The sequence below is a fragment of the Microcaecilia unicolor genome, chromosome 11 (genome assembly GCF_901765095.1).
Source record: "Microcaecilia unicolor chromosome 11, aMicUni1.1, whole genome shotgun sequence".
NCBI lineage: Eukaryota > Metazoa > Chordata > Amphibia > Gymnophiona > Siphonopidae > Microcaecilia > Microcaecilia unicolor.
In genome coordinates, this window is record NC_044041.1 from 187,977,758 (window position 1) to 188,005,455 (window position 27,698).

General features: G+C 42.1%; 1 protein-coding gene across 2 annotated transcripts in view; it reads left to right on the forward strand.

Annotated features, from left to right (window-relative positions):
- Positions 1-27,698, forward strand: part of MATN1 (matrilin 1) — a 50,369-nt gene that overhangs the window by 1,107 nt on the left and 21,564 nt on the right. For both annotated transcript variants that reach the window (XM_030218689.1, XM_030218690.1), the window contains exon 2: positions 18,642-18,988. In XM_030218689.1, the coding sequence (XP_030074549.1) occupies positions 18,642-18,988 (347 nt within the window). The remainder of the gene's footprint in view (positions 1-18,641; positions 18,989-27,698) is intronic.

Consider the following 27,698-nt stretch of genomic DNA (forward strand, 5'->3'; position numbering starts at 1 on the left):
GTAGAAAATAGAAAATTAATTTCTATCATGGGAAACAGCACGAGCCAACTTTGGAAATACTAGCAGGCGCCCACGCTACCCCGGCAGTAGTATCAATTTGGCATGCACAACCTGCACGTTAGCCCTACTGCGGCTTAGTAAAAGGGCCCCAAAAAGCTGTCTACTTTTGTGCCTGCTCTGGTCGTTTCACCTGTTGTAGTACAGACTGCTGAGGAATTTTAAAATGTCCTTAAACCGTAAGGATTTATCTTTTCTTTTTACCGTCTACTACTAACATTTGCTTAAAGTCGTTCTGAATCTTTCCCATTTACCTTCCCCAAGGAGAGGTGTAGCATATGGATATGTAGAATGACAAGTTGTTCTCTTTGTGAGCATTGTACATATTCACACCTAAAAGATGCAAATGAGCAGAGGGAACAGAAGTACCTGCCAGTCCTGTCATCCACTTCCTTCATGTATGTGTCTGCTTCTCATTTTAATTTTCTGTCAAGAGACCGCAGTTTGTTACCTGTCGCTTTTAAAACTTTTTCAAGCAGGTGAACCTGGTAATCAATGTGCTAGTCGTCTCTTCCCTTAGAGATCTAGCACCGAGCAGTATGTTGCCTACACGTTGTTAACAAAAGAAAATGAGCAGAAAACAAAAAAACATGACATTTTGGAGAAAGTATTCAACTGGCAGTGGTGAGCATTTTGATTTTTAGTTCTAGCGGCTTTAGGTCCCGATATTCAACGCCAGGTCAGGTCTGTGCACCGGCCTTGAATATTATTATTAACATTTGTATAGCGCTACCAGACGCACGCAGCGCTGAACAGCCAATATAGAGAGAGACAGTCCCTGCTCAAAAGAGCTTACAATCTAAAAACAAGACAGACAGACAAAACAATTAAGGACAAATCATTACTCAAAGCCCACCTATTCAATGTCGCTTTCGGCACCTAATCACAACACCTCTACTCAGGAAATCTAGACTACCCCAACTTGACATTTCGTCCTTTAGATTGCAAGCTCTTCTGAGCAGGGACCGTCCTTAGTTATTAATTTGTACAGCGCTGCGTAAACCTAGTAGCGCTCTAGAAATGTTAAGTAGTAGTAGTACTGGGTGAGAAGGAACAAGGGGAGGGCAAATTGAGTAGTGGCTAGGAGCCAAAAGCAGTGGTGAAAAGGTGGGTTTTTAGCATAGATTTGAAAACAGGTAGAGATGGAGCTAGACGTACAGGCTCAGGGAGTCTATTCCAGGCATAAGGTGCCGCGAGGGAAAAGGAACGAAGTCTGGAGTTAGCAGTGGAGGAGAAGGGGGACAACAAGAGGGATCTGTCCAGCGAGCGGAGGTCACGGGGAGGAATGTAGGGAGAGATGAGAGTGGAGAGGTAATGGGGGGCTGCAGAATGGACGCCATTAAAGGTCAGTAAGAGAAGCTTGATATCCAGGTTTGATGCGACCGACCAACTTTTGTGTATTTAAGGGGTCCTTTTATTAAGGCGAGCTACTGTTTTTTCAGTGTGTGCATTAAATATTCATGCGCTAAACGCTAGAGACACCCATATATTCAGATGGGCATCTCTAGCGTTAAGCATGTGCTAGAAAAACCACTGCGCCATTGTAAACATGGCCAAGACTGAGCTTCTCATCTTCCCCCCTAAACCAACCTCTCCTCCTCCCCCATTCTCTATTTCTGTGGATAACACTCTCATCCTTCCTGTCCCATCAGCTCGTAACCTTGGGGTCATCTTCGACTCCTCCCTCTCCTTCTCTGCAGGTATTCAACAGAATGCTAAAACCTGTCGTTTCTGTCTCTATAATATCAGCAAAATTCGCCCATTCCTTTCTGAGCACACTACCAGAACCCTCATCCACGCTCTTATCACCTCTCGCTTAGACTATTACAACTTGCTTCTCACAGGTCTCCCACTTAGCCATCTCTCTCCTCTTCAATCTGTTCAAAATTCCGCTGCACGACTAATATTCCGCCAGTGTCGTTATGCTCATATTAGCCCCCTCCTCAAGTCACTTCACTAGCTTCCTATCCGTTTCCGCATACAGTTCAAACTCCTCTTATTGACCTATAAGTGCATTCACTCTGCAGCTCCTCAGTACCTCACCACTCTCATCTCTCCCTACATTACTCCCCGGGAACTCCGTTCACTGGGTAGATATCTCTTATCTGCACCCTTCTCCTCCACCGCTAACTCCAGACTCCATTCCTTTTATCTTGCTGCACCATGTGCCTGGAATAGACTTCCTGAGCCGGTACGTCGAGCTCCATCTCTGACCGTCTTCAAATCTAAGCTAAAAGCCCACCTTTTTGATGCTGCTTTTAACTCCTAACCCTTGCTCACTTGTTCAGAACCCTTATTTTATCATCCTCACTTTAATATTCCCTTATCTCTTGTTTGTCCTGTTTGTCTGTCCTAATTAGATTGTAAGCTTTGTCGAGCAGGGACTGTCTCTTCATGTTCAAGTGTACAGCACTACATACGTCTAGTAGCGCTATAGAAATGATAAGTAGTAGTAGTCTTTGGGATTCCGGATTCTTGCTGCTCTTTGGGGTTCTGCACAGAATCTTGCTACTCTTTGGGATTCTGCACAGAATCTTGCTACTCTTTGGGATTCCGGAATCTTGCTACTCTTTGTCCTTATCCCTTATTTGTCCTGTTTGTCTGTCCTAATTAGATTGTAAGCTCTGTTGAGCAGGGACTGTCTCTTCAGGTTCAAGTGTACAGCGCTGCGTATGTTTAGTAGCGCTATAGAAATGATTAGTAGTAGTCTTTGAGATTCCGGAATCTTGCTACTCTTTGGGATTCTGGAATCTTGCTACTCTTTGTCCTTATCCCTTATTTGTCCTGTTTTGTCTGTCCTAATTAGATTGTAAGCTCTGTCGAGCAGGGACTGTCTCTTCATGTTCAAGTGTACAGCGCTGCGTACGTCTAGTAGCGCTTTAGAAATGATAAGTAGTAGTAGTCTTTGGGATTCCGGAATCTTGCTGCTCTTTGGGGTTCTGCACGGAACCTTGCTACTCTTTGGGATTCCGGAATCTTGCTACTCTTTGTCCTTATCCCTTATTTGTCCTGTTTGTCTGTCCTAATTAGATTGTAAGCTCTGTCGAGCAGGGACTGTCTCTTCATGTTCAAGTGTACAGCGCTGCGTGTTGGATTATTTGTAGTAAATAATTAGCAGATTTTAGTACACACAGCTTCAGCTTTAGAAATGTTAATTTCTTTCTTCATCTCTCTCTCATTCACCCCTGAATAATTCACTGCTGAGTCACTTTAAAGTTGAAGTAACAAAACATCTGTTTACTCACAGTTTGCAGTTAGATTATAATCAGACAGGCTTATATATACATATTACTATACATTTGTATTATCAGCTCCTTCCATGTGCTTAGATGGTAATGGATGCTCACACCACCATAGATCCTCTCAGGTTAGGAGAGATCATGAGCTCCATGTGCTCATGTGCTGCATCTTCTTCATCTGCTGCATCTAACCCCTACAGGAAGTTGCATAGCTGTGTGACCTCTCTAAGTAATTCACATCAGAGGTCACAGAGTAATCACAGAGAAATAATAGGTGACAGGCAATGCATGTAAAATACAATACATTCCAACAAACCCCTTCTCATGCATAACTGTCATGCAATTATTTATTCATACAAAGTCCAAGCTTTATACGCAGATTCACAAAATGTTCTCTGGGTAACGGTTTGGTCATGATGTCAGCTGTCATCTCACTGGTGTGACAATAGTGTAGACTGATGACCCCTTCTTTCGCCAACTCTCGCACGTTGTGGTATTTCGTTGCGATGTGCTTGGTGCGTGACTGAACCTTGTCATTCTGTGACAGTCGGATGCAGCTCTGATTATCTTCCATTATCTGGATTGGTCTCTTTTCAGCTATTCCAAAATCCAGCAAAAGTTTTTCAATCCACATCAGTTCTCTGCACGCTTCCGATACGGCCACGTATTCAGCTTCTGTAGAAGACAAACTCACAATACTTTGTTTATGACTGGCCCATGAAATTTGTACATTTCCATACATAAACACATATCCACTTGTGGATTTATAATCAGAATGATCCCCTGCCCAATCTGAATCACAGTAACATATTAGTTTTGGATTACTATTGGCTGAAATCTTTAATTTACAATCAATGGTACCCTTTAAATACCTTACCATCCTTTTAACTGCAGTCCAATCTGATTTGGTAGGTGAGCTGACCCTTCTGCTCAAAATTCCTACTGCATTTGCTATATCAGCCCTGTATGTGGTAGCTAGATATAAAAGCTTACCTATGGCTGATCTATATTGGATGTTATCTGGTAAAGGTTCTCTTACTGTTTCATCCTTCAGAAAATCAGTGATCATGGGAGTGCTTACAACTTGGGCATCTTGCATACCTAAACTTTCAATAAGCTCATTTATTTTCTGCTTCTGGCTTAGAAGATAAGAACCATCATTTTGTTTCTCAATTTCTATACCAAGATAGTATGACACATTACCCAGTTCTTTTATCTCAACATTGTGGTTTAAACATTTTACAATGTCCTTGTACTCTTGCTCACTTTTGCTTGCAATGAGCAGATCATCAACAAAAGCTAAAATGTATGCATATTGTCCATTTGTGCACCTAGTGTACAAACATTTATCTGCTTCACCTTGCTTAAATCCTAAATTTGTCAATATTTCATGCAATTTTTCATTCCAACATTCTGCACTTTGCTTTAATCCATAAAGACCTTTGTTTAATTTACACACTAGCTGTCTTTGTTTTGTATTTATGAAACCTGTTGGCTGTTCCATGTACAAGTCTTCAGTTATATCTCCGTGAAGAAACGCTGTTTTCACATCAATGTGTTTGACTTGCATGCCTTTTGAGACTGCAATGCTCAGAAGTGTTCTTATTGTCGTGTGTTTCACTACAGGTGCAAACACTTCATCAAAATCTTCTCCATATTTTTGAAGATATCCCTTTGCCACTAATCTGGCTTTATACCTTTCCACTTTTCCTTGTGCATTCCTTTTTAACTTGAATACCCATTTGCATCCTATAGCTTTCTTGCCAGGAGGTAATTTTGTAAGAATCCAAGTATTATTTTTATCCAATGCATCAATTTCTTCTTGTGCAGCTTTATGCCATTCAGCAGCTTCTTCTGCTGGCATTTTCTCAATCTCATCCCATGTTAAGGGCTCTTGAGCTTCTGCTGACTTTGTTAGGTAAGACAGTCTTGGGGGTGGAACACCTTTGTTTTCCCTGGATGAGCGTCTGACAACAGGTTGGTCTGACCTTTCCGCATCCTCTAAATCTGAGAGTCCTTCTCCAATTGATTCCCCTTCTCCAACTGTACTGTCTTCTTCAATGATCCTTTCTGTGTCTGCTTCCTCTACCTGTTCCTCGTTAGATACAGATGAGTTGCTTTCAGACATCTGCCTTGGTATGGCATTTATATACACTGGCATGTCTATTATGGTTCTAGTTTCATATTCTGGATAAGGCTCATCTGGGATAATCCAGCCTTTATCAACCCTTTTGTTTTCATCAAAATATGTAACATGTCTTATGCCAACAATGCCAGTTTTCAGATTCAAAATTCTATATCCTTTGTGTCCTGGAGTATAGCCAACTAAAATGCCCCTTTCTGTTGTGGAATCCAGCTTATGTCTTCTTTGCTTTGGTACATGAGCATATGCTGTACTTCCAAATGTTCTTATGTGTGACAGGTTTGGCTTCCTACCATGCCATGTCTCATGTGGTGTGCGCTCAGCGCCTTTAGTTGGCATTCTGTTTTGTAGGTACACTGCTGTGAGAATGGCTTCCCCCCATAGTCTTTTAGGGAGATTGCTATCTGACAGCATACATCTGGTCATTTCCACAAGTGACCTAAATTTTCTCTCTGCAACAGAATTTTGCTCTGGTGTATAAGCTACTGTTGTGATATGTTGAATGCCTTCTTGTTCTAGAAATGTGCGCATGCTTTGTGAAGTGAACTCACCACCATTGTCGGTCTGAAGAACCTTTGGTTTTCTTTCAAATTTATTGCTCACCATGGCTACGTATTTCTTCAGCATGTCTGTGACTTGACTTTTCTCTTTCAGCAAATAGGCCACACAATATCTAGAGAAATCATCCAAGAATATTAGCACAAATCTGTTATTTCCCAATGATGGGATATTAAACGGTCCACATAAGTCACTGTGTATTAAGTCCAGCACTTTATTACTCCTATTTCCTGTGTATGCAGGAAATGAGGGTCTCACACCTTTTTGAGTAACACAGTCTATGCATTTCTCCATTTTACCAGCATCTGCACTTATCTGAATGCCGGTGGCCAGTTGCTTACTGTAAAGATCCTGGATCACCTTACAATCACGATGTCCCAGGCGGCGATGCCAGATTTCCAGACTACATTTACCATCATTCTTCCTTACTTGCGCCATATGTGAGGCTTCACCTGAAATGCTCAGTTTATAAACATCATTATGCATAAAAGCTTCAGCATACACTTCATCATTTTTAGAGATTGTGCACTTACTGTTTTCAAAATGAATCACAAATCCCTTCTTATCTAATGTAGATACACTAAGCATATTGCAAACTGCTTGGGGAATATACAAGACATCATTTACAGGAATTTCTTTAACTTCATTAGACACTTTGCATTTTAAGAATCCAATACCTTTTGCTTGGATCTTAGCAGTCCCTGCGTTTGCAGTTTTAAGAATACCTTCCTCTGGACACATTTCCTGAAAGAAATCCTTACAATTGGTTAAATGGCATGTGCTCCCCGAATCCAAAATCCAAGTACTTTCATTTGAATTATTATTTACCATAGTCAAAGATTTTTCTGCCATTAGAAAGCCCTTGTGTTTATCTTTGTCCTTCATACATTTCCTGGTTTGAAAATTCTTTAGTTCCATTGGCTTAGGTGAGCTAGAGGGAGTGTTTTGTGTTTCCTTACACCATTTAGATACATGTCCCTCCTTTCCACATGAGTAGCAAATCAGCTTGCCCTTGGGTGGAGTTTTCCCATAGCTCCGCCTTCCTCTGTTCTTTGCCAAGAAATTTGTTTCATTTCTCTCTGACTTGCTTTGAGAACACATCTCCTCAGAATCATTTATTATGCATTCCTGCCTTAGTTTTGATGTTGCCTGTTCAAAAGATTGCCCTTCAATGGCCTCATTTACAGACCTAAAAACATCAAACTTCTTTGATAGTGAGGTAAAAAGAAATGCTCTTTTCAATGCATCACACATGGGAATTCCAGAAAGTTCTAGCTTTTGAAATGAAGACATAAGATGCATAATGTGATCATTACATTTACTTTTATCCCTTAATTTGGTTTCATTCAACTCTGCCAACCAAATTGGTTGCTGTTTTGCATATGTAGTTGCATACATAGTTCTCAGTTTATATAAAATGTCCTTTGGTGTATCTTTTCCCTCCACTAATATGGCTTGTTTCTCTGAGAGAGCTTCCAAAAGCATGCATTTCACATAATAGTTTGCATTGTCCCATTCAGCCATATTTTCAGCTGTTCTGTCTTGGTCTAAGCATATATTTAATCTTTTTGCTCGAAGGAGACATATGAATCTTAGTTCCCACTGCCGATAATTAAACTCAGTTAATTTAGGCACCTTGAGAGAATAGAACAATGGTGAATTTCTTCCCTCAGCCATTTTCTTAGCCTTCTGTCTGCTGTGTGGGGGGAGAGAGAGACAGACTGAATCTTTCCTTTAAAACTTAAGAGAAAAATGTGGCCTTTTTTCTGCCTGGTAATATTTCTCTTCTTTTTCAATTCCTGAGCCCCTGGGCCCATAACCCTTTTGTTGGATTATTTGTAGTAAATAATTAGCAGATTTTAGTACACACAGCTTCAGCTTTAGAAATGTTAATTTCTTTCTTCATCTCTCTCTCATTCACCCCTGAATAATTCACTGCTGAGTCACTTTAAAGTTGAAGTAACAAAACATCTGTTTACTCACAGTTTGCAGTTAGATTATAATCAGACAGGCTTATATATACATATTACTATACATTTGTATTATCAGCTCCTTCCATGTGCTTAGATGGTAATGGATGCTCACACCACCATAGATCCTCTCAGGTTAGGAGAGATCATGAGCTCCATGTGCTCATGTGCTGCATCTTCTTCATCTGCTGCATCTAACCCCTACAGGAAGTTGCATAGCTGTGTGACCTCTCTAAGTAATTCACATCAGAGGTCACAGAGTAATCACAGAGAAATAATAGGTGACAGGCAATGCATGTAAAATACAATACATTCCAACACTGCGTACGTCTAGTAGCGCTTTAGAAATGATAAGTAGTAGTAGTCTTTGGGATTCCGGAATCTTGCTGCTCTTTGGGGTTCTGCACGGAACCTTGCTACTCTTTGGGATTCCGGAATCTTGCTACTCTTTGTCCTTATCCCTTATTTGTCCTGTTTGTCTGTCCTAATTAGATTGTAAGCTCTGTCAAGCAGGGACTGTCTCTTCATGTTCAAGTGAACAGCGCTGCGTACATCTAGTAGCGCTTTAGAAATACCTAATAAGTAGAAGTAGTAGTAAGTAGTAAAAGGACCCCCAAGCGTGATATTCAGCACTTAACTGCCTGACACAACATAAAGATGGGACTGGGCATTATGTGGTCCGATTTGGTCACTCAGGGCCCCTTTTACCAAGCTGCAGCAAAAGGAGGCCAGTGCTGGCGTCGGTGCGTATTTTCCACGCGTGCCAAGGCTCCCTTTTACCACAGCTGGTAAAAGGGAAGTCTTGCCTTCCTGCAGGAAATGACTGCGTGGCAAGTAAAGTACATGCTGCGTGGCCATTTTGTCGGAGCGCCCTTACCGCGGCACTGTCCGATAACTGCCAGGTACACTCTGGCACTACAAAAATAAATACATTTTTTGTAGCGCTGGAAATGACAGCATGCTAGGGGTGGGAAGTACCACCAGGCTGCTGCGGTAGCCCGGCGATACTTCCTGTATAGTGAGCGGTAAGCCCACATTGGGCTTACTGCTGCTAAGTGAAAGGAGCCCTTAGGAGGTTAAGTGCTGAATATTGAGATGTAAAGAGCAAGTAATTAAGAAACTGCAGACAGCCCAAAACACAGAGGCAAGATTAATTTATGGAAAATCTAAATTTGAAAGTGCCAAACCCCTCCGAGAGAAATTACACTGGCTTCCTGTCAAGGATCAAATCACCTTTAAAATCTGCTCCCTAGTTCACAAAATTCTATATGGTGAAGTTCCTAGTTGTATGATTAATCTAATCATCTTACCACCCAGGAATGCATTAAGACTATCCCCGTTCATATCTAAACCTTCATTACCCAAGCTGCGACGGACTTAAGTACAAAACCACGTATGCTTCATCCTTCTCCTTCATCAGCTCACAACTGTGGAATTTTCTGCCAAAAACTATTAAAACCATCCTCAACCATCTCAATTTCAGGAAATCACTTAAGACCATGTTATTTGGAAAAGCTTATCCAAAGGACTCAGCAAGTGTCTCCTCTCTTGATACACATCAATCTATCGACAATTTTGGACACATCCACCCTTCCCTCCTCTCCCCCAGTTTCCCTGCTCCTTCCGTCCCTTCCCCATCTTCCCCACATTGAAGCCTGATGCTGTTGGGAAAATGTGGGGTATAAATGAGATAATAAAATAAAATAAGTGCCAACTCTACCTCTGGACTGCCCACAAAATAGCCAGCTTTCAATTTAGCGGTCACCGGTGATATTTGTGGCACTAACCAGTTGAGTGTCACTGAATATCAGTGGATAGGCCCTGCACAAGCGATCTATACAGCCAAGAGTCTCACCTGACTGCTTAAGTCACTTTGAAAATCAACCACTTTTGTGATTTTTCATTTGCTGGTAATAGTGTAAAGAGGGGGCACTGAATTATTTATCTAGTGAAGGTTTTTTGCCTACATTACATTCATTAAATCAGACTTAAGATGAATGTATTGTTGCCTTGAGACTCTTTCAGTCTTTCATACAAATTAATTTATAACACACAGGGCTCAATTTATTAAAGATAAAAGTTAGAGGTTTGTCAGGATGACTGCTTGGCCAGTGCCTGATATCCCTCATGTGCCAAGATGCCAGACCACCCGAACCCTCGTCCACTCGCTCGTCACCTCTCGTCTTGAATATTGCAACCTTCTTCTCACTGGCCTTCCGCTTAACCATCTATCCCCCCTTCAATCTGTCCAAAATTCTGCCGCACGTCTTATCTACCACGTGAACCAATACTCATATCACCACTCTCCTCAAGTCACTTCACTGGCTCCCGATCCGCTACCGTATAAAGTTCAAGCTTCTCCTTTTAACCTTCAAATGCACTCAATCTGCAGCCCCCCAGTACCTCTCTACACTCCTCTCCCCGTATGTTCCCACCCGTAACCTCCGCTCTCAGGACAAATCACTCCTATCTGTACCCTTCTCCACCACCGCTAACTCCAGACTCCGCCCCTTCTGTCTCGCATCACCATATGCCTGGAACAGCCTTCCCGAGCCCATACATCATGCGCCCTCCCTGCCCATCTTCAAGTCCTTACTCAAAGCCCATCTCTTCTCCCTTGCTTTTGGCGCATAACCACCTTCCCCACTCATGATGCCTACACTGACTACATAGTTTGCAACCTTTAGATTGTAAGCTCTTTTGAGCAGGGACGGTCCTTCCTTGTGTTAAACTTGTACAGCGCTGCGTAACCCTGGCAGCGCTATAGAAATGCTAAGTAGTAGTAGTAGTAGTAGTAAGATGGGCAAAGTCAAACTGCAGCTCATTGAAAATGTGAGCAAAGGTGCGGGCTTCATAAATCCAACCTGATCAAATTAGGCAATGCCGTGGCAGCCATTTTGGTTTCAGTCAGCTTATAACCCAGGGGTGGGCAACCTCGGTGCTTGAGGGAATAGGAGCCAACTTTTCAAAATTATTGGGGGTGCGAAGCCCAATGGAAATAACCCTTCCCTGGACACATACAAGGAGTTTTCTCAATATCGGGGGTGCTCAAGCACCCACAGCACAGGCTCCTGTGCTTGAGGGCCACAACCCAGTCAGATTCTCAGGATATCCCCAATTCATTTGCATGCACTGCCTCATTGAGGTCCTAGTTTGCCCGTCCCTGTAACACCCAATTTGGAAATCTAAGAGGTGTATTTCTGAAACACAATCAGACCCAGGGCCTTGTTGCCTTATTATTAATTAGGATTTTGCTCACACCTTTTTCAGTAGTAGCTCAAGGTGAGTTACATTCAGGTACACTGGGTATTTCTCTGTCCCAGGAGAGCTCACAATCTAAGTTTGTACCTGAGGCAATGGAGGGTTAAGTGACTTGCCCAAGATCACAAGGAGCAGCAGCTGGATTTGAACCGTCCACCTCTGGATTTCAAGACCAGTGCTCTAACCACTAAGCCACTCCTCCACTGAGTCTATCCCATACATGGTAATTTATTGTTATCTCTTGACCAGTGATGAGAGGAAAATATTTTTGATCTGTCTCAAAGTACTGTGAAATACAAAAGAACTGCAAGGATGTGGAAGAAGTATGCACTAGTCAATCCAGAGGTGGCCGGTTCAAATCCCACTGCTGCTCCTTGTGATCTTTGGCAAGTCACTTAACCCTCCATTGCCTCAGGTGCAAACGTAGATTGTGTGTCCTCCTGGGACAGAGAAATATCCAGTGCACCTGAATGTAACTCACCTTGAGCTACTCCTGAAAAAGGTGTGAGCAAAATCCTAATAAATAAATGCTATGTCCAGTTCATAAACAATGAGTGCTGGTGTACAGATAGAAGTGCACTGCTGACTTTTCCGATGTTTAGCCAGCATGGGGGTGGGGGGCTCAGGCAGTGGACCTCTTCAGCTGGTGGGGCTTGGGCATCCCTGCCAGCAAAGATATGAATTATAATGTGGTGGTGGTGGAAGAAGGTCAGTGAGAAAATGGATGACCCCCAAGTCCACCCCTGGTGTTCATTCTGTAACTCCTCATTATTCCTTATCTCTCCTTACAACCCTTCTTGAGAACTCCTTTCATTGAACTACGTTGATTTAATTTTATTGTAAACAGTCCGGGTGGAATTCTCATGGGTGGTATAACAAATTGTAATCAACTTTATTTGTATCCTTCTCTTCATCACCACCTCCAGACCCCATTCTTTCAACCTTGCTGTGCCATATGCTTTGAATAGACTTCTTGAGTCAATGCTCCACGCTCCCTGTCAGGCCGCATTCAAATCTAGTCCAGAAAAAAAAGAATGGAACAAGTGTGCTTTATTGATGACCCGACACAGGCCGTGTTTCGGTGTGGTCAATTCAAGCCACATTAGGTACATGAGTGGTTACTCAAATGATAGATATTGCGGCTCAATATATTAGTAGTCCGCTCTAGAGTAAAACAGTGAATGCCTGAAGCAGGCTTTGGTAATGCTAAAACATGGTCCATGTCGGGTCATCAATAAGGCACACTTGTTCCATTCTTGAGATCCCTTTGTGCTTTTTTTCTGGACTGTTCTTGTTGTGTACTTTGAACCTCTCCATGGCATGCCTCATTCAAATCTAGCCTAAAAGTTCACCTTTTTGATGCTGCTTTTCAATCTTAACCACTTATTGTCATGTTTATACCTATGGTATTTTTAGCCAGTTCTCATAATAAATGAAACTTTCCAATCTTTCATTTATCCTGTTATCTGTCCTATAAGCTCTGTGGAGCAGAGACTGCTTCTTATGTTATGTGTATGGCACTGAGTACATCTAGCAGTACCATGCAAATTCAAAGTAGTTATAGTCAGGCTCGCCGAGATACTGAACCGGGCCCGGGGCAGGGCCGTCTCCCCCCAGATTGCTGTTGCCCCCCCCCCCCAGAATCACTGCCGCAATTGAAATACCTTGCTGGCTGGCGGGGATCCCAAAGCCCCGCCAGCAGAAGACGTCTTTCTCCAGTGCTGCTCTTTTGCCGATTGCCTGACCCTGCACACTTGGTTTCAAAAGAGAGCATGCGTGCCTAAGAGGAAAAGCAGTCACTCAGCGGGGCAGAAAAGCAGTGCTGGAGGTGCTCCTCTGGGTCCTCCCCAGCCTCCAAGGGGGGCCCAGCCACGACGCCGGAGTTTTCTCTCTCCTGCTCCTGTCAGGATGCGATCACTCGAGTCCTGTCAGGAGCAGGAGAGAGAGAGAGAGAGAGACCCCGGTGCCGGCCCCCCCTTGGAGGCCCGGGCCCGGGGAATTTTGCCTCCTGTTCCCCCTTTCAGCAGTAGTAATAAGCAATTTTTGAAAAACGTACAAATTCTGAAGCATAACGAGATCCTGTCTGAATGAAAGGCACTGTATAAATCAAAGTTATTATTGTTTTTTTCATAATTATTTGCCTAACTTATACCCTGAATATTTCTGAATCTTCTTGCATTAGACCCAGCACAATCACACATTTCAAAACTGTGTGTGATGAATAGGTACCACTATTCTAACGTAACTGGATCATTAATTTCTATTCTAGACCTTCCCTTGGTAAAAGCACCTTTGTAATAGGGTCCAAACAGCTGGTTTCTTTATGCGCTTCCATCGCTCTGCATAAACACTCAGATGAAAACCTTAGAAAGAGCTAGTGAGCTAGGATCGGCACCCTGGAGCCCAAGCAGGTTATCTGTCTCTCATGCGGATTGCTCTGGTTACACTTTGGGACCATAGAACAAAGCCAAATGTGTATGGCAGAAAAAGTCCGAAGTGTGAACAAATGAGAATGACAGCAAAGCATGAACTAATCTATGGGTATAAGTGGCTACGCTGTTCTATCCCTTTTTTTCTCTCCCAAGTGATTTTTTTTTGTAGTTGCCAAAGGTATTAATAGTCTGAGAGCACTTAACCTCAGAATAGTTGGCATCACTTTTCATGGTAACGTTATGGATGTGCTCATCATTTTCAAAGAGGGTTGCCATGCGGTTTGACAAAGGCATGAAAACTCTGTGGGTTTGTTGAGTCAGTTCAGTCATGGTCTGTCTTTCCTATGATTATAGCCCCCTCCAACATCAGTCCAGTCATCACAGTCATATCTTTGGGCAGGGGACTCAAATCAGACTGGCTGATGTGGATCTTACGTCTGGCCACTGGGTGTAGCCACTGAGCAATGGCTAAAATTGATCCCCCATGTAGGAATTCTACCTGACTCTGTCTGGATTTTCAGGACAGGTTAACTCAGTTCAGGGGATTTGTCATCTCCCTTTTCTTAGGAAATTTATTGGGAGAAATAAGAATTGCAAGTCCTTTGCATGCCACAGGGTAAAAGCCGGAATGGATCAGTCTGTGCTGAAAAGATTAAGCCAGTTAACTTTAACCCCAATGGCTGTGAAGGCTTTGTCTCTATCATTCCCACCCTGTCAGGTCCAGAGAGGAGTGTATCAGGCGAGTTCCCACCTAGATAGTTCCCACCAGACAATTCCCACCCACCAATTCCCCCCAAGACAATTCCCACGTAGGACAATTCCCCCCGGGACAATTCCCACTTAAGTAGGGACAATTCCCACCAAGGACTTTTCCCCCCCAATCATTTCCCAACCTCCCTAGCCTTTTTTTTTTTTTTACTGACCGTAGCTTTTTTCTTGTATCAGGTCCCATAAGTCCTAGCAGTACTTTTATTTTAATGGCATCTGGAACAAGGTTAGAGCAGCATACGGATGTACACAGAGGACGTGTGGTGGAATAACTTTTCATAGGTAGAGTAGAGGAGTGTGGTAGCCGTGTTAGTCCACTCTTAAGGTTATCAATAGAAATCAAACAAAATAAAACATGGAAAAGAAAATAAGATGATACCTTTTTTATTGGACATAACTTAATACATTTCTTGATTAGCTTTCGAAGGTTGCCCTTCTTCGTCAGATCGGAAATAAACAAATGTGCTAGCTGACAGTGTATATAAGTGAAAACATTCAAGCATTACTATGACAGTAAAATAGATACCATTGGAGATTCTACATGGAATGTTGCTACTATTGGAGATTCTACATGGAATGTTGCTATTCCACTAGCAACATTCCATGTAGAAGGCTGCGCAGGCTTCTGTTTCTGTGAGTCTGACGTCCTGCACGTACGTGCAGGACGTCGGACTCACAGAAGCAGAAGCCTGCGCAGCCTTCTACATGGAATGTTGCTAGTGGAATAGCAACATTCCATGTAGAATCTATAGAAATCAAACAAAATAAAACATGGAAAAGAAAATAAGATGATACCTTTTTTATTGGACATAACTTAATACATTTCTTGATTAGCTTTCGAAGGTTGCCCTTCTTCGTCAGATCGGAAATAAGCAAATGTGCTAGCTGACAGTGTATATAAGTGAAAACATTCAAGCATTACTATGACAGTAAAATAGATACCATTGGAGATTCTACATAGAATGTTGCTACTATTGGACATTCTACATGGAATGTTGCTATTCCACTAGCAACATTCCTGCGCAGGCTTCTGTTTCTGTGAGTCTGACGTCCTGCACGTACGTGCAGGACGTCAGACTCACAGAAGCAGAAGCCTGCGCGGCCACATTGGTGATCTACAAGGGCTGACTTCTACATGGAATGTTGCTAGTGGAATAGCAACATTCCATGTAGAATCTATAGAAATCAAACAAAATAAAACATGGAAAAGAAAATAAGATGATACCTTTTTTTATTGGACATAACTTAATACATTTCTTGATTAGTTTTCGAAGGTTGCCCTTCTTCGTCAGATCGGAAATAAGCAAATGTGCTAGCTGACAGTGTATATAAGTGAAAACATTCAAGCATTACTATAACAGTCTGACAGGGTGGGAGGATGGGGGTGGGTAGGAAGTATGCATGGGGACATCAAAGCATATCATTGATATTCTAACAGGATGGGTGTGGATAGGTGAGGGGTGGGGTGATCAACAGAGACAGCTTTATGGTTTATAATGGGCTAGGAACCCCAGGTCCTTGTTAAGTCCATTCTGTTGGGTGTTAAAATTTTCAATCATTCTGACTTCAAAGGTCTTACGTTCTTGTATGGTTTTAAAGTTACCTTTCAGTATTCTCACTGTGAAATCACTGGTACAGTGTCCTGGTTCTGTGAAGTGCTGTCCCACCGGGGTGGGGGCCCTACTGGCTGTATTGTTCATTTGATGTCTATGTAAATTGAATCTTGTCTTAAGCATCTGGCCTGTTTCTCTAATATAGCATCCTTCGTTACATTTTTTACACTGAATGATATATACCACATTGGAAGATGAGCAAGTGAAAGATTCCTTTATGTTGAATATCTTTCCTTTGTGGATGACTGTGGGGTCCTGTGAAATATTTTGGCATAGTTTGCAACTGGATAAATTACAGGGACGTGTGCCCTTCTGTTCCTTTTCAGTCTGTGATGGAAGTTTACTTCTGATTAGCTTGTGTTTTAAGTTGGGTCGTTGTCGGAAGGCCAGTACTGGTGGGGATGGGAATATCTCTTTCAGTAATTCATCTTCCTGGAGTATAGGTTGTAGATCTCTTATGATAGGTAGAGTAGTAATTCATTAGAAATTGTAATCAGTGTGTCATTTAGAGAGCTGAATTAGGTTGAAACCTAGTTTGGGGGGTGTGGGGGCATTGCCCCTCCCCCCCAAACTGCATGTCTGGAAGTGGAAAGGGATGTGTAAAAGATAATGTTGAGGGGGGGGGGGGGGTGAGTGGGGTGCTGGGCCTCCAAACGATCTGGAAGAGAACAGGGAGAGAGATTACTTGTCCTACTGTGTTTTGTATTTTTTTGGGTTATGGGTGGAAATTGTCCTCTTTGGTGCGGTGGAAATTGGTTCAGGGGGAATTGTCCTAGGTGGGAATTGTCCAGATGGGAATTGGTGGTGGGGAATGTCCGGTGGGAACTGTCCAGGTGGGAACTGACCTAGAACCAGGAGGAGAAACCAGGTCCAAGAACTGAATCCGCGTCCAATGTTCCTCTAACCTTCGTGGTGTTTGCCTACTCAACTTGTGCTGCACACCTTTGAACACCAGAGCCCAATATTCAGAAAATACTGAGCTCCTATGTTAACCTCTTAAATATGTGCCCTATTTCCAACCAAATTTAGGAGCACAACCTTTCAGCTGAAAATTGAAAAATGGATCTGAACACGTTCAAAACACATGCCTACATTAGCACAGGCCATGTTTCAGTACACCTTAGTAAAAGGATCCCATAGTACTTTCACTTTGTATCCCCTTCTTTCTGGAATTCCTTCCCCCTTCCCCTTTGGGCCGAGCAATCTTTTAAAACCTTCAGGACGCTATTGGAGACATGACTTTTTAAAAAGGCTTTTTCTCTAGATTAGGCCATTTTTGATTGTTTTTAGCTCTCCCTGCAGATTGTTCTTTTTTCCTTTTGTTGTCTTACCTGTTGTCTTACTTGCCTTCTCTCCCCAGTTGGTGTGATTGTGTATCTTTCCTATCCAAGAATATTGTAGTTCCTTTCCCCCTAATTTTGTGTGTATTTTTAACATGTAAAGCGCTGTGATCTTCCAGTCATGTATGGCAGAATATCAAACCTAATAAACCATACATTATTCACGGTGAGGCCCCGGCCTACATGTCAGACCTCATAGACCTACCAACACAAAAAGGTCAGCACGCACATTCCTGAATCTCCACTACCCCAGTTGCAAAGGGCTAAAATATAAATCAACATATACATCTAGTTTCTCATACATAAGCACCCAACTATGGAACACACTACCAAACGTCATAAAGACAACGCACGACCTAACAAACTTCCGAAAAAATCACTAAAAACCAACCTGTTCAAAAAGGCATACCACAACGATCCAACCTAAATACCTGACAACGAAACATATACCGGAACTGGACAAAACCGAACTCTCTACACTTGAATGCCTCATCTAGGAGTGGCCTAGTGGTTAATGGTTAGGGTGGTGGACTTTGGTCCTGAGGAACTGAGTTCAATTCCCACCTCAGGCACAGGCAGCTCCTTGTGACTCTGGGCAAGTCACTTAACCCTCCATTGCCCCATGTAAGCCGCATTGAGCCTGCCACAAGTGGAAAAGCATGGGGTACAAATGTAACAAAAATAAAATAAATAAAAAAAATCTCTAATGAACTTTAACACAATTCCACTTTATTTTTCATTCGGAAATGAACTCTTTATACCTGACTGTTTAATCCGATCTGTCACCTATGAACTTTAATGCAAGACCGCTTTGTATTTCTCATTCCGGAAATGGCGATCGCCATTACGGCATAATGTAAGCCATATTGAGCCTGCAAATAGGTGGGGAAATGTGGGATACAAATGCAACAAATAAATAAATATTAGCAATTGCTTGTTTCAGAAAGAGATAGCCTTCTTTCAAAAGAGTATGCACTAGGGGAAAATGAAAAACACAAAACGTTTTTCCTACTAATTCTTTTCATTTTAATGACATGGTATATGTTGTTGACGCTTTCCATGTCACTGCAAATGAATGCTCTTCCCTAATGGAGATATAATCTGCCCTGTAGCACTCACCAGGCTTTGCTCAAAAGGGACTTCTCCCTTTCTGGGCCTGAGGAAAAACTCTTTATTGATGAAGGTCTTTAATCTTTATGCTGTCGTGAATGTTCTTTGAGTTAATTTTAACATGTCTCATTTCCCCTTTGACGTTTCTAGGTGGCCTGTGCAGGACGAAGCCCACTGACCTGGTGTTCATCATTGACAGTTCCCGCAGCGTCCGTCCCGCTGAGTTTGAGCAGGTTAAAACCTTCCTGTCGCAGGTCATTGAATCCTTAAATATGAGCCCCAATGCCACCCGGGTGGCTGTGCTGAACTATGCCAGTTCCGTCAAGAACGAGATTGCACTGAACAGCCATAAAACCAAAGCCAGCCTTCTCCACGCTGTGAAAAAAATTGAGCCCCTCTCAACGGGCACCATGACTGGTCTGGCCATCCAGTTTGCCATGAACAAGGCATTCAGTGAGTCAGAAGGGGCCAGAGTGAGATCTCTTGACACCAGTAAGGTAATAAAAAAAAAATGAAATGTAGAATTTCTAAACAAACTTAGATTATGAGCCCTCCTGCGACAGAGAACTATCCAGTGTACCTGAATGTAACTCGCCTTCAGCTACTACTGAAAAAGGTGTGAGCAAAATCTAAATAAAACAATAAAAGATTAGTGATGACAGGCATTTAATTGGCAATACTGTGACTTATGCACAGACCTGCTCCACGCCCAATTCTGTAACAGCGTGTCTACATTTCATAGTGCGCAACTGAAGTGGAGGAGTGGCCTAGTGGTTAGGGTGGTGGACTTTGATCCTGGGGAACTGAGTTCCATTTCCACTGCAGCTCCTTGTGACTCTGGGCAAGTCACTTAACCCTCCATTGCCCCAGGTACAAATAAGTACCTGTATACAATATGTAAGCCGCATTGAGCCTGCCATGAGTGGGAAAGTGCGGGGTACAAATGTAACAAAAATTTAAAAAAAATAAAAGGGGGCACGGCCATGGAAGGGGCTTGGACAGGTCAGAGGTGTTCCCAGGATTTAGGAACAACGTTATAGGATTGGGTCATTTACATACCCAAGTGTCATTGGTTGCACGCCAAAGTTAGTCATGAGATTTCTGCTAAGGTTGCATGCCCTTTGCCTAATAGTAGCTTAGCGTGGATCTTCCCGGCGCCTAATTTTGGGTACCATTTAATGAGTTGTGCCCATAATTTCTAAAAGGCTACTTGAATGCTGTACTGCATATTTATTTATTTATTTTGTAACACTTATACCCCGCACTTTCCCACGTATTAGCAGGTTCAATGCGGCTTACATGGTATAATAGGTTTACAATATAAACATAGAATGGATACAGTTTTCAAATAGTGAAAAGAGGTAGTCAATTAGATGTGGGTAAATGAGATGGGTGAGGTAGGAGAATAGTCGCGGCAGGGAGTGGAAGGTGGGTGAGTATTGGGTAGCGTATTATAAGTAAGGCAAAATAGAGAGGGGTTGGAATAGAGATGAATTTAGAGAGGATTGAGTAGGGGAGCATATTCCAGGTTCTGTCTTTATAGTCTGATCCGGGTATGATTTCGAGTTTAAGTCAGGTCATCTGTGTAGGCTTGCTTAAAGAGGTGAGTTTTTAGCAGCTTCCGAAAGGGTAAAAGGTCATTGTCTCTTCGAATAGTTCTTGGCAAGGTGTTCCAGAGTTGACTGCCCATAACGGAGAAGTTGGATGAATAATATGTTTTGCACTTAAGTCCTTTGCAATTGGATATCATTTTGCATTGCAACACGTTGTGTTTTGTCTGCACCGGATGCCACATTTCACAGGAATTATTATAGTCTGGATCAATGACCTTCTTCATGGGTCTGATGGGTGCTACTCTATTGGGTGCAAATGTTATCTAGCTGTGTACTTCCAACATCATCTTTGTAAGTTATTGGCACTGGACAGTCGGGCGTACATGGCTGTCCTGCTACGGTTGGATGTCAACTGTGGTTATTTCTTTCTTTAATCTAATCAATAAATGGCCAATGCTAGAGGTTGCATAGCACTGCTTCATTTATAGAAACAGAACATGACAGTTAGTAAGACTGAAAGACCCAGCTAGCCTGAATATTTTTTCCACCAGTAAACTTTGAAGTACAGAGCCGTAGGCTTCCATTAGATGCAACAATCAAAGTAGTTACGAGTACCCTGGGCATCCGTTTCCTGTAGTCCTACGTATCTGGTCTTTGCTTCTTGTGGTAGTGACACAAGAAGAGAAAACATAAAGTTGATGCATTAAACTGACTGCCAGCTGCCATCGTTTCCAGGAGTCTTTGGGTTTCTGAACAGCAGCTTTATTACAAGAACGCTTGGCTCATTTTGAAATATTATTGGGCAGCATCTGGCCTGCCCAATAATCATTTCTAAAAAGGCTGACAACTGCTGCAGAGTTGAAAGGGGACATCCCAAACATGATGTGAGCTTTTTTATAAAACTTTAAATCTATTTTATTGAAGTGCGAGAGAGCAGACAACGTATACATAAGTACATAAGTAATGCCACACTGGGAAAAGACCAAGGGTCCATTGAGCCCAGCATCCTGTCCACGACAGCGGCCAATCCAGGCCAAGGGCACCTGGCAAGCTTCCCAGGTGCCATCAAATACATACACCAGACTTATACATCTGTTCTCCATTAATCCCCTTCTTTTCTACAAAGCTAAACGAAATAGTAGAAGGCCTGGATTCTTATGACCACCTCCCTAACGTCCATCCAAAGCGCAACCCCCGCAATCCCTTCCCTCCCCCTCTCCCCATGAGTGACGCTCCAAAACAGACTGCACATGGGACTAATTGTTCAAGTCAGTCAACACCAGGCTTCCTGCTCGATGTGAGATGTCCTGAAGATATGGGTTCCCAATCGTAAAAAATGTCCTCTTCTGGTTCAAAGTTGCTCCAGCATCTCTGGCTTCCAATATCATCAGCAAATGAAACATGTTTCCCCAGTGCCAATAGCTTGGTGGCTTCTTTTGTATCCTATATTGTAGTACACATTTATGCTCCACCACACATGCCTTATTAAATAACAAATGTCTTTCCAAACCAAAAATCCCACAACTAGATTTACTTATTCTATTCTATCCTATCCTATTCTGTGGCTTATATTCCTCTTTTATCTCAGTAATTCAAAGTGGATTACATAGTAACATACATAGTAACATAGTAGATGACAGCAGAAAAAGACCTGCACGGTCCATCCAGTCTGCCCAAGAAGATAAATTCATATGTGCTACTTTTTTATTTGTACTGTCCTCTTCAGTGCACAGACCGTATAAGTCTGGCCAGCCCTATCCCCGCCTCCCAACCACCAACCCCGCCTCCCAACCACCAGCTCTGGCACAGACCATATAAGTCTGGCCAGCCCTATCCCCGCCTCCCAACCACCAATCCCGCCTCCCAACCACCAGCTCTGGCACAGACTGTATAAGTCTGGCCAGCCCTATCCCCGCCTCCCAACCACCAACCCCGCCTCCCAACCACCAGCTCTGGCACAGACCCTATAAGTCTGCCCAGCACTATCCCCGCCTCCCAACCACCAGCCCCGGCACAGACCGTATAAGTCTGCCCAGCACTAGTCCAGCCTCCCAACCACCAGCCCCAGCACAGACCGTATATGTCTGCCCACACTAGCCCCGCCTCCCAACCACCAGCTCTGCCACCCATTACAAAAGATAACACATTCTTAACTGGAAAGAGTTACAGTAAATTAAAGAAACAACTATAATTCAAAGTCATTAAAACATACAAACTCATTTATAAAATGAAAATAAGTATTTTTAAAGAACTTTTCTAAAAAAAGAAAGAAGGTGTAATTAAACGAATCTCAACCAATAAAGTATTCCACATTCTTACACCCTGACAAGAAAAAGAACACTCCCATAATGATTTCTGAGTCATCCCACTGAGGGAAAAACCAAGTATTAATGTTTTTGAACTTTCTCAAGCCAGATCTATGTTTTAAAAATAAGCCTCCATACCTGAATTTAATCCATAAAGGTATTTATAACCACTTCAATCTCTATGTTGAATATGGTCTCTCCATAGTCGATGACCTAAAGAATGATACAACCCAATTTCGTACTCAGGAACGTTCATGTATTACTATAATTTATTCTTCCTTAACATATATATGCACATGATATATATCTATACCATGATCTGTTCACGTATGTTATGTTACATGTATGCTACCATGTATGTATGCAACTTAACACATTACCATTTGTAATTCTATTACCCGGAAATGGCAACCGCCATTACGGCAAATGTAAGCCACATTGAGCCTGCAAATTGTTGGGAAAATGTGGGATACAAATGCTACAAATAAATGAATAAATTTATAAATCATACAAGCGATTTTAAAATGAACACAAGATTCTGTTCTCAATCAATGTAATTCTTTAAAAAGAGGAGTAACCTCACTATAGTTAAATTTTCTAAAAATCAGTCTTGCAGTAGTATTTTGGGGCGTAGCCAGACAGCAGATTCTGGGTGGGCCTAGACAAGAAGTGGGTGGGCACCAAGTGTTCTTCACCACCACCACCAAAAAAATATCTCAGCTGGCGAGAAAACGCTTCTTTCCACCTTGGCTTACCATGAAAGGGAAGTCTTCAGCTGATAGAGCTTGGGATCTCCACCAGCTACCACTAAACATATGCTACTGTTGGGTGGGCCTGAACCCTAAGTGGGTGGGCCCTGGCCCACCCAGGCCCACCCGTGGCTAAGCCACTGTTTTGTAGACGTTGTAATCTCTTCTGCTGTTGCTTACTTATAGTGCAGTATAATGAATTACAATAATCCAATAAAGGTAAGAGAACTGCCTGAACAATAACCCTAAAACTTTCTGGATTTAACGATGCTCTAATTACCCGTAATTTGCGCAAATTAAAGAAGCACTTTTTTACCATTTTTAACTATTGAAAACTCATCTCTTTGAGAAAATTTATTGCAAGGACTAAAACACATGAAGTCCATACACACTAATAGAAATGCATCAATACACTCTCTTCTGAATTCTCTTCCCCCGTATTTTCACCACACTTAAAACTCTACCCACAGATAAAATTGTTATACCCTAATGTTCTCCTGTTACTGTTTATCGCCCTATCATTTCCCCATTGTTAAATTCAATTGTTCTATTCCCCAAATGATGTTTTGACTTTGACTTTGTCTTCCCATAACTCTTCACAATGTAACCCATAATCGTACTGTAACAAATTGTATTTCCATCATTCACAATGTATTGTAAGCCACACTGAGCCCGCAAATAGGTGGGAAAATGTGGGATACAAATGCAATAAATAAATAAATAAATAAATACCATGTTATCAATATGATGTTCATAAGGTAGCTTAGAATCTAATATTATCCCCAGTACTCTGGACTTACTGTCAAACCATAAAGATGTTCCTGAAAGGAGGACCATACTTTCTAAAGCAACTTTTTGCTGTTTGCCAAACCAGAGTAGTTTTGTTTTCTGAGTATTTAGCTTAAGAAAATCTGTTCTTGCTCAGTCCTCGACTATTTTTATATAAGATTTTACCATCTGAATAGAATCAATTAATAAGTTTCAAACAGGGCATAATACAAATATGACATCTACGTAGGTTAATGAAAAGATGTCCTTTCTTGCAGATAACTTCCTAAATGACTCATATAAACATTAAACAATTGGGGGGGGGGGGGGGGGGACAAAGGTGACCCCTGCGGGAGAATATTGTCTGTTTCCTAAGAAGGCTTTGAACCAAGCAAATACTCATCCACCTATTCCCATCTCACTCATCCTACTCATTATTAAACTATGGTCCACAGCATTAAATGCTGCTGAAATGTCAAATTGTAAAAGGTCTACCTCTTTACCTTTGGCCAATATCCTCCTTATTTCTGTTGTAAGTACAATCAATGTGGTCTCTGTATTATGCACCGATCTAAAACCATGTTGGGTTGGACGTGAAGTCTTCAAAAATGAGGTAAATAGATAATGAACAACAAACTCTAGGAATTTAGCCAACCAGGGAATATTCGCTACTGGTCTAAAATTATCACCTTGCTTTAGATCTCCTTCGGTATTCTTAGGAATTGGGGTGAGTGCAATAGATGCTATGTCATTAGGATAGACTCCTTCCTTCAACACAGTGTTGATAAAATTCGTAAGCCATAAGTACTTAAGTATTGCCATACTGGGAAAGACCAAAGGTCCATTGAGCCCAGCATCCTGTTTCCAACAGTGGCCAATCCAGGTCACAGATACCCGGCAAGATCCCAAAAATGTACAAAACATTTTATACTGCTTATCCCAGAAATACTGGATTTTCCCCAAGTCCACTTAAAAACGGTCAATGGACTTTTCCTTTAGGAAGCCGTCCAAACCTTTTTAAAACTCCGCTAAGTTAACCGCCTTTACCACAGTAAGCCAGTGCAATACTTCAGATGGTAAGGATTTCAAAGAGAAATACGGACAGAGATCTAAACAACTTCCCTTTTTTACCACTCGATTTAAAAACTTCAAAATAATAATGGAAGTTACAGGGAGAAACTTGTCCCACATTCTATCAGTTGGTGTATCTGTCATCTCATCATGTTGTCGTTCAGCTAAGATCTTATCAAAGGCTTGGGTGTTAGATAAAAACAGAATTACGAATGTTGTTAAACTTTGACTGAAAATAAATGGCAAAATTATCTGCTAATTCTGACTTGTTTAAAGTTCTATCTACAATTCCTTATAGATCTTAAAAAGCATCTTAGATGAATTATCTGCTTCCTTTTGCTTTCTTATCATAATATTGAATTTTCGCCTCTCTAACTGCATTTTTATACTGCTTAATGTTGTTCCTCCAACTCTGATGCATTTCATGTTCTTGTTTTTTTTTTTTTTCTCCACTGCTGTTCAAGTGATCTACATTTCCTTTTGAGTATTAACAATGCCTCGGTAAACCATGGATTATCCAAATTAGTTTTCTGTTTACAATTTTTCTGTTTATTTGGAACTTTCTATACTGCACAGATCTGACTAGCAGGGCTTGGTGGTTTGCAAATTATGGGATCATTTTACTAAGCTGCGTAAAAAGTGGCCTGCGGCAGTGTAGCATGTGTTTTGGGCACACGCCGGGCCAGTTTTTACCGCATCTGCAAAAAAGGGCTTTTTTTTTTTTAATGGGACGGGAAAAGGGCATGTGGTAAAACTGAAACCAGTGAGCGTCCAAAACCGGCCTGAGCCCTTAATGCCACCCATTGTCCAATTCTGGTCGCCGCATCTCAAAAAAGATACAAAGGAATTAGAAAAGGTGCAGAGAAGGGCGACGAAAATGATAAAGGGGATGGGACGACTTCCCTATGAGGAAAGGCTGAGACGGTTAGGGCTCTTCAGCTTGGAGAAAAGGCGGCTGAGGGGTGATATGATAGAAGTCTACAAGATAATGAGCGGAGTAGAGCGGACAGATGTGAAGCGTTTGTTTACACTTTCAAACAATAATAGAACCAGGGGACAAAAGATGAAGCTAGAATATGGTAGATTTAAAACAAACAGGAGAAAGGTTTTCTTTACTCAGCGTGTAGTTAGCCTCTGGAACTCGTTGCCGGAGAATGTAGTGACAGCAGCTGGCCTTATGGAGTTTAAGAGGGGTTTGGACAGATTCCTGAGGGAAAAGTCCATTGAACATTATTAATTTTTTTTTTTTTTTGGGGGGGGGGGGGGGGGGGGTGGGTTGCCGAGTTCTTGAAGCCTGGATTGGCCGCTGTCAGAGACAGGATGCTGGGCTTGATGGACCCTTGGTCTTTTCCCAGTATGGCGGTACTTATGTACTTATGATCTAACAGTAAGGGCTTACATGCTACACTCACGGTGACTGGTCAGTGCACACCAAATGCAGATTACCGGTGGAAACAGCACGCGTGGGAGGAAATAAATAAATAAATCATCCAGGCGCTATGGGCATTCCAAATCTGAAATTACTGCCCGGGGGCATGGTAGCCTCATGGTAGTCTCATTTGGGTGCATGCTGCATATGCATGGAACCTAATGCGCCTTTGTAAAAGGGTCTGAAAAGGGGCCATGTTTACTAAGGTGCACTAGCATTTTTAGCGCAAGCTAAAAATTAGCACGCTCTAATGCTAGAGACACCCATAGGAATACCGCTAGGTCAATGGCTGGCGATAAGGTCTCAGACCCAAAATGGACGCGCGGCAATTTTGATTTTGCCGCACCTCCATTTTCGGCAAAAAAAGAGGCCTTTTTTACAGGCATGCTAAAAAATGCATTGGAGCGTGCCCCAAACCTGTGCCTACCGTACCGCAAGCCGTTTTTTAGCGCGCCTTTGTAAAATGACTCCTCTGTTTGTAAAGTGACATTCTTAGCGACATTGTTCCTGTAACAATAAAATGGGCGAGGAAATCTGAATAAAATAAAAATTCAAGTACATGACACAGGAAACAACACAAATAACATTTTCTAACTGCCCACCCCCAATATCCCTGAAATAAATACAGAGCTCAAGGTGTAAATCAGGACTTTTTTTCTTTTTCTTTTTTTTTTTGGCTATGGACAATTTGAAAAAAATGCATCTTATTATTTTTAAGTGCCCTGGAGACATTTATTGAATGATCCAGGAAAAAATTGTTTAGGGTAATTGTTTGACATTATAATATATAAGACTTTTGTTTTTATATGACTGTGAAGACACTAACCCAAGGAAGTAAAGTATTTCTTTCTTAAAATCAAACGTTACCTCCTAGCAAAAACAAAATGCTCCTTAAATGATTTAAGTACTTTGCTGACCTTTAAGTATGCACAGTAGAAATAAACAGAATAGTGGAGATTGGAACTGAAACGATCAGATCGGGATGCAATCAGTTCTAGTGGCATTTTAGAAAAGGTTTTGCCAACTCCCAACCTTTTGTAAAATACCTTAAGAGGTCAATATGTATTTGTCGGCGCATGCAGTGAGAGCAGCCATTTTGCAAATATGCATAAGTGTTGCCATACTGAGACAGGCCGAAGGTCCATTTCGCCCAGTATCCTGTTTCCAACAGTGGTCACAAGTACCTGGTAAGATCCCAAGCAGTAAAACAGATTTTATGCTGCATATCCTAGAAATAAGCAGTAGATTTTCCCAGTGGCGTACCAAGGGGGGGGGGCGGTGGGGGCGGTCTGCCCCGGGTGCACGCCGCTGGGGGGGTGCCACGTGTCTGT